The sequence below is a fragment of the Hemibagrus wyckioides genome, linkage group LG16 (assembly GCF_019097595.1).
Source record: "Hemibagrus wyckioides isolate EC202008001 linkage group LG16, SWU_Hwy_1.0, whole genome shotgun sequence".
NCBI classification, from domain to species: domain Eukaryota; kingdom Metazoa; phylum Chordata; class Actinopteri; order Siluriformes; family Bagridae; genus Hemibagrus; species Hemibagrus wyckioides.
The window spans coordinates 23380001-23388185 of NC_080725.1; the positions used below are offsets into that span (position 1 = coordinate 23380001).

An 8185-nucleotide genomic window follows, 5' to 3' on the forward strand; every position below is an offset into this window, starting at 1 on the left:
ATCAAGCTGACTGACATGCAGGTGGATTCACACCTGGTGATCTGGACCACAGATTACCTCACCAGAAGGCCACAGTATGTCAGGACGAGGGACTGTATCTCTGAAATCATCTCCAGTAGCACAGGAGCACCACAGGGGACTGTCCTACCCCCCTTCCTGTTCACTCTTTACACCTTGGACTTTACTTACAACTCAGAGTCATGTCACATACAGATGTTCTCAGATGACACTGCCATTGTGGGGCGTATTAGGGATGGACAGAAGCCTGGTCAAGGACTTTGTGGCGTGGGGCAGTCTAAACCAGCTACAACTGAACATCACAAATACCAAGGAGATGGTGATTAATTTTTGTTGGTCCGGGCCTCCTCTGTTACCTGTCTCCATTGAGGGAGTGGATGTTGAGAGAATCAGGTCATACAGATACCTGGGGCTACAGCTGGATGACAGGCTGGACTGGTCAGTGAACACTGAATATCTGTAAAAGAAAGGTCAGTGCCGGCTGTTCTGAGGAGACCAGGATCCTTCAACATCTGCAAAAACCTCCTGCTGATGTTTTATCAGTCAGTCATGGCCAGTGTGCTTTTCTCCGCAGGGGTGTGCTGGGGAGGTAGCCTGAAAAGCAGAGAGGCCACGAGATTGGACAAGGTGGTCAGGAGAGCTGGACTCTTTCGAGGAAGTGGTGGAGACGAGGACACTAAACAAAATGCTGTCCATCATGGCCAACCCTGACGTGTAGAACTTGTGTAGAACTCTCTCATCTGTTAGATTCAGGGTCTGATCAGTTACTCTCACTGTTGCATATCTGGCCATTATCCTATTTAAACTGGGATTTATATGTTTTATTTATATGCTTCTTATATTTCTTGTAGTTTTTGTTTTTAGCGTTGCACTGGTAACTTCTGGTCAGTTACTTCACATCACATTACCCTGTGTGTACTGACTATATGTAAGATGTACAGTGTGCACTCAAGCTGTCTGTGTGTTACTGTCTCTACTGCTGCTGGATATCTGGAATTTCCTTCAGGATCAATAAAGTATCTATCATCATATAGGAAAAACTAAATCTTAGACCTCAGTGTGGATATGGAATGAAGGTCAGGTTTCAGGATGGTGAAAGACATGGCACAGTTGCCATGGCAACACCACCAGCAGCTCTATGTTTAAGAAACTAGGGTACTGTGGGTACTACAGGTACTGTTGGGGCTGTAAACTCTTAAACAGTGTATATAGGGAACTCTAGTACAGGAATCGTGTGTGTGCAGGTCTATTACACCACATGATGATGTGTTTAGCCTCAGCTTTGATTCTGCAGAACACCAAGTGTGTGAACTCGCTCGCTCACATTCGTGTGTGTGTGTGTGTGTGTGTGTGTGTGTGTGTGTGTGGTTAACTTCTTCACTCTTGTGCTAAATGCTGCAAACTGTGACTCAGCAGCTACTGAAGCTGTGTTCCTCTGCACACGTCTCTCTCTCTCTCTCTCTCTCTCTCTCTCTCTCCTCCTGATGCTCTCGGTTTATAAAACGGTTTTTAAAACAAATAACTACAGAGTTACTCTTCAGCTTGATGTGTACTGCTGCTGGAGTTGATCAGATCAGAGGGCTGGAGGATCTGAGCATCACCTCCACCACCACATCCTTGAAGAAAGTGTAGAACATAAACATGGAAAAGTCTCATTTCTATTCAATTTCTTTTCAAAAGTCTTCTATTTCAAGTCACATGATTTGAGTTTTTTTTCCTTCTCTGTCATTAATTATGGATGAGAACACTTTGTTTTTTTCTGATCTCCTCCTTCATGCTGAAACCACAGGAAAAGCTTCAGCGTTTAAACCAGTAATAAATATCTGAAGATGATGGATGACGTCTGCTTTTGTTTGTTTTTTGTTTTTTTTAATTCCTCAGTATGAAATCCTGCTCTGTGTGCAAGATCACGACGATCCGGCCATCGACGTGTGTAAGAAGCTGCTGGGGAAATACCCGAGTGTCGACGCCCGCTTGTTCATAGGTAAGCACTGTTAGTGCTCAGGTAACTGAGAACATTAATTATAAACATCAGAGAAAACACACGAGCCGCATCACTTCCTCTCTCCACATCTCCCAGAGGAAGTGACTCCTCCTGGCTAGTGCTCAGGGACAGATCCTAATCATTTAGGAAGATTTCCTGTGTGTGTGTGTGTGTGTGTGTGTGTGTGCGCGCACCTCAGAGACAGGAAATTGATTCTTACTCATTAAGGACAGGAAGTGACTCCCTCTGGAGATTTCTCCTCTCACATGTTCTCAATAGGAGCAGAGGTTAATGTGCTCACAGTGGTGCAGCGGTCACATGACCTCCCATTATGAAACATGACAAATTAAGAAATGCGAGAGTAAATTCAGCAGTTCTAATGAAGGTAACGCATTCAGCAGTGTGACTGCACTTTTAGACACATGATGATAAATTTGAAAATCAGTAACTAAAAGCAGAAAGGGGCGGTCCTTACTGAACATCAGGTGCTCACTGCTGATTGGACGCAATAAAAACAGATCAGAACTTTTTGGTCTTTTTGGTTTTTTAAAATTTATATTTTTTACTTTCATCCAAAAACTGATTAAGTTGTTTGTGACTAAATCTTTATTTATAAAGAGAAGGATATCCAACACACACACATGCCTCCACACCAGGCTTCAGCTCTTCTAGCTGCTTTCAGGCTGATGGATGATGCTGATGTTTGAAGGTTGGAGCAGGTCCATATCTGCTGCAGAGGAGAAGTGAGAAGAAGAACAGAGAAATGACATGCTTTTCCTCCATCTGTTCTTTCTCTCTTTTTTTTTTTTTCCCTCTCACAGGCGGTAAGAAGGTCGGCATCAATCCAAAAATAAACAACCTCATGCCAGGGTACGAGGGAGCAAAATATGACCTGGTGTGGATCTGCGACAGCGGCATTCGAGGTAACGGTTCTGACTCCATCCACTTCAGACAGATATGAACCTGTTAGGAACATCAGAACCATTGGCACTAGCACAAGCAGAACCCGGAGTCCTCCTGGTGAAACTCATCTAGGAGCTGAAGACCCCTCAGTCCTGTACCAACATTATACTTCCTGCTGCCGTGTTCGTGTCCTGAACACTTTTCACCAAAAACAGACTAATTTTAACCACCTGACCAATCAGATCACAGCTTGTGAGAAACAGGAAGACAGAGGATGTAGTGCTGGTGTGAAAAGTGAAAAAGTAAGAGAGAAGATGAGACTGACCGGTCAGAACTGAGATATTCTGGGAGAGAATCAGATGTTTCATAATCACTAAGGGTTGATGGATTAGCGAGCTAATGAGTCCGGCTTGTTGTGATGGTGTGTGTGTTCGTGTGTGTTCACTCTCTGGTATTCCGCAGTGAGGCCCGACACGCTGACGGACATGGCCAGTCAGATGACGGAGAAGGTGGGTCTGGTGCATGGCCTCCCGTACGTCGCTGACCGTCAGGGATTCGCTGCTACGCTCGAGCAGGTGAGAGTCTGAGTCTGGAATTATTTGAATGCATTTGACTGTTAGCGTGACTGAGCTAGCCACCGAGCACGTAGCCAGACATCACTTCCCGTTTCAGCACGAAGCCTTCACGTAATAATAATAATTATAATAATAACGATCAGTGAGTCCAAAGCATAACGGCTGCTCCAGATCCACTCAGGATGACCAGGTCCAGCAGCAGTTTAGAATCCTGTGTGAGAGTGATAGAAACCAGAGCTCGAGGGATGAGTGTGTGTCCAAAGCTGGATTTTCTAGTTGTGGAGACGGTAAACACACGCATGCTGCAGACGCTCAGCGCTTCCTCTCGTCCGCTGGGGATGAATCAATGACGTTAGAGATATTAGCTGTGATTTCATGCTAACTCACACTGAAGCTTCACTTTAAACAGCTCCATCAGTGTACACACACACACACGCACACATCAGAGACCGAGCGATAAAGACGAGCTCAAAGAGATATAACACACAGGAAGCAGAACAGGAATAAAACACGGCAGATTTCATTCTGTCTAAAGAGAAATAACTCTACATACACTTCCGTTTTTACCGTGTGTATGTGTGTGTGTGTGTGTGTACCTGACAGGAAGGTGGAGGTTCTGTAAGGGAGGAGAGAAAAGTGTATGTGTAGGCATGTCGTGTGTGTGAAACTGAGTGGGTGTATCGTGTGTGTGTTTAACTCAGTGGGCTTGGGCATGTGTGTAACTGTGTGGGCATAACCTGTGTGTGTGTAACTGAGTGGGTATGTCCCCGTGTGTGTGTGTGTGTGTATGTAACCTTGTCCTGTGTTCCTGTAGGTGTATTTCGGAACCTCCCACCCCCGCTCCTACATCTCAGCTAACGTGACAGGGATAAAGTGTGTGACGGGAATGTCGTGTCTGATGAGGAAGGATGTTCTGGACCAGGCAGGAGGCCTGATCGCATTTGCTCAGTACATCGCTGAGGATTACTTCATGGCCAAAGCCATCGCTGACAGGTTTCCCTTCTCCACCTGCTGTTTGTTCTTTCAGCTGGTTTTGTAAGCTGATGAATTTTCCTGCTGCACCTGGGAGAATGATGAACCGCTTCTCTTTTGTCTTTCAGAGGATGGAAATTTTCCATGGCGACGCAGGTAGCCATGCAGAACTCCGGCTCCTATTCCATCGCCCAGTTCCAGTCACGCATGATCAGGTACCGCTCCACTCGTCCACCCAACCGTCCGCTCGTATCAAACCTGATGATAAGTGCATGTTTGGGGGCGGAGCTAAACCTGAACACAGTGTGTGACGTCACTAAATAAGCTTTAATTGATCCAATGTACTCGTTACTCATCGTTTACTGATTATTACAGAAATTGTACACATTTAGGTAACTTCCCCTCCGTTTCCTGGCTGCTGATTGGCTGAAGCCCTGTTCTGTGACTCTGTGTTAGTGAGATTAGATCTTTAGATAGATGAGAGAGTGAAGCTGTGTTCCTCTGGTTTCTGCAGATGGGCGAAGCTGCGTATCAACATGCTGCCTGCCACCATCATCGAGCCCATCTCCGAGTGCTTCGTGGCCAGCCTGATCATCGGCTGGTCAGCGCATCACATGTTCCGCTGGGACATCATGGTGTTCTTCATGTGCCACTGTCTCGCCTGGTTCATCTCTGACTACATCCAGCTCCGAGGAGTCCAGGTAACACCTACACCTGACACCTGACCCCCACAACTCCTACAGCAACACCTAAATGTACTTGTACTTGTTTTAATTTTGGCATATATAGATTTCCACTGGTGTCCTCTTTAGGGGCGGAGCTACACAAATAACTAAAGTGTGTAACATCATTAAATGAGCTTAAATAAATACAATACACCAATTATAAGCACAAGCAAGCTATTTTCGCTGATATCAGTGGTTGTCACGGTAACGTTGAGTCGTATTCAAAGAGTTAAATAAGCCTGTGAGGAAATGTTTTATATTAATATTTTATATTAATATTTTATATTAATTATCTAATATTTGAATAAATTTGATTATTCATACATGCTGTTAGATTCGACTTTGTTCGTCCAGGATGTTAGCGTGATGGTGTAAATAGCCGAGCTGCTGTTTGTCCTTCCTCAGGGCGGGTCGCCGTCCTTCTCTAAGCTGGACTACGCCGTGGCCTGGTTCATCCGGGAGTCCATGACCATCCAGATCTTCCTCTCGGCGCTCTGGGATCCTACCATCAGCTGGAGGACAGGACGCTACCGGCTACGCTGCGGCGGCACGGCCGAGGAAATACTGGACGTGTAAAGAAAAAACATCCAGAGGAAAGAAAAAAAAAAAAGCACCTTGAAGCAGTGGACACACTTGTGACAAAACAGGAAGTGGGCGGAGTCAGAACACGCAGAAATAACTGCTTAGAATCATTTCAGATTATTGACCTGTGTGAGTTTTAAGAAGTGAATCAGTCTCTTTTCTTTTTCTTTTTTTGTTTTAGATTTTTACGAACCTGTGTTTGTGTGTTTGTGTGTTTGTGTGGGTGTGTGGGTGTGTGTGTGTGGGTGGGTGTGTGTGGGTGGGTGTGTGTGTGTGGGTGTGTGTGTGGGGGGGTGTGTGTGGGGGTGTGTGTGTGGGGGTGTGTGTGGGGGGGTGTGGGTGGGGGGGTGGGTGGGTGGGTGTCTGGGGGTGTGTGTGTGGGGGTGTGTGTGTGGGGGTGTGTGTGTGGGGGTGTGTGTGTGTGTCTGTGTGGTTGAGTGTTTATGTTCTTGGTGCTTTTGCTGGCCTTGTGATTAGAGACTTAAGAGTCCCAAAATGAGCCAATAACGAGACCTAGAAGAGGAAGAGGGGCGTGTCTTAACATAGTGGATATTTGTTTAAAAAAAAAAAGACAAAGTTTTTCTAAAATGAGTTTTATTTATATTTTTACGTCCTGTGGTCATGAACAGCACTGAAGCAGCCGGACACGGCTGATGGTGAGGATGAGTGGACCAGATTATCGCTAGCACTTTGGTATCATACGGTAAAAAAAAAGAAAGCGTGACGTTCTGAAGTAATGACCATCTCTGGACGATTAATGACCAGAGCAAGTCCCTGACTGATTAACACTCAGTAGTGGACTGGTTTCCATAGCGACAGGTTCCACAAAAACATAATACACATGTTCTGAAGATGCGCAAAGAGAGTGACCGCAGCAGGACGTTAACCCCGTGGATTAAACCCTGTCATTCAGCGCCGTTTTGTTTTTTTTTTCCCCCTCTGCTGACCTCTGTTGCTTTTTTTTGTTTTTTTTTTTGTTTTTAAAAGATGTTGGATGACCGTGTAAAAAAACTCCATCCACTAACACAACAACAAAAAAGACATGAGCGCAGTCAGTATTAGTGTGAGATTTAAAATCGTCCAATCAGCACGCAGCAGAACATTCCCACATCTTACATCAGACTTTATTTGTACAATGAGAATTTATTTATTATTTTTTTGGATCTCATACATCAAGCTTTAGATTTTAAAAGCAGCTCATTCGCATCATTTCCTGGCTGCTGATTGGCTGAAATTTAACGACTGAACACATCAAATAAACCAGATATCGAAAAGCTAGAGATATTTCACATAAATATACACAATAAAAAATATATAGATATATTAAAAAAAGTTACAAAAAAATCATTTCTAGATATAAAAAGAGATTTAAATAAAAGGCTTTTTTTTAAATAAATTTAAAAATAAATCAGTTTAATAAGCAATCTCTAAAATGGAAAAAAAAATCAGGTTGTAAATCTCTGAAGTGTTTTACTTCGGCATTAAAATTTACACTTTCACTCTGATTTCATTTCATTCCCGAATTTTTTTATTTGGATCACGAAAGTGATTTCAGATGGGGAAAATAAGAGGCAGAGATTGTCCTGTTCTGTTTATTTTTCCTGAACTTTGCTGCCTGAGCCTCTGTGTGACTCCGGACTGGAGACGAACCGTGACCCAGTTCCACTTTAACATGACGTTATTTTAGTTTAGCCTGATGAGGAGGAGGAGGATGAAGAATAAGATATGTTCTCAGACGTATCGTTTCCCGCCACAGACACACCGGACACGACTCATGAGGAGCTCTCGCGGCTCGGATCGGTCGGATCAGGTGTGTTCTGGATGAGCGAAGTGACTGAAATGTAAACATATTAGCTCCGCCCCCTGACCACACCCTTATGAGTGAGGTCTGTCTCTCTTTCTCTCTGTGTGCTGATACTCACCACATGACGCACATTCCTGTCCGGTCCTGCCCCCCCCCCCTTTATTGTCCCTCTCCTGTGCGGTCAGTATTCCGGGCACTGTTTACCTTACGGAAGTGTCGTGTTTTTTATTTCCTAGATATTTTATTAAACTGTATTGAATCCTGCTGCATTTCAGTAAATCATGTAAAAGCGGTAATGCATTTCAAAATAAATTTAAATAAAACACTTTCCGTGTGATAAACTCCGCCCTCCACGCGCTTTTCAGCTGGCTGCTGCACATTCCCTGATTGGCTCTCAAACACACGCCGGAGGAAAGTCGTCTCTGTTCCCTTCGCCTGAATCGCTCCCTTTAAGCCCCGCCCCCTTTCCTCGGCTCACATTACTAATCTCTGCTCGGGACTTTTCCGCCCTGCTGGTACGATAGCCCCGCCCCCTTTCCCTCTCTGTTCTAGACTTTTCAGACATGCTGATGCGATAGCCCCTCCCCTTTTCCCACTTTGCTCTGGACTTCTCCGCCCTGCA

The 8185-nt window shown here is 44.7% G+C and overlaps 1 protein-coding gene across 1 annotated transcript in view; it reads left to right on the forward strand.

Moving 5' to 3' along the window:
• Nucleotides 1-6008, forward strand: part of ugcg (UDP-glucose ceramide glucosyltransferase) — a 22444-nt gene extending 16436 nt beyond the window's left edge. Inside the window, exons 3-9 of the mRNA XM_058412689.1 lie at nucleotides 1900-2002; nucleotides 2824-2925; nucleotides 3368-3480; nucleotides 4295-4473; nucleotides 4581-4667; nucleotides 4967-5153; nucleotides 5583-6008. Of these exons, the coding sequence (XP_058268672.1) occupies nucleotides 1900-2002; nucleotides 2824-2925; nucleotides 3368-3480; nucleotides 4295-4473; nucleotides 4581-4667; nucleotides 4967-5153; nucleotides 5583-5753 (942 nt within the window). The 3' untranslated portion in view covers nucleotides 5754-6008. The remainder of the gene's footprint in view (nucleotides 1-1899; nucleotides 2003-2823; nucleotides 2926-3367; nucleotides 3481-4294; nucleotides 4474-4580; nucleotides 4668-4966; nucleotides 5154-5582) is intronic.
• The last annotated feature ends 2177 nt before the right edge of the window (nucleotides 6009-8185 follow it).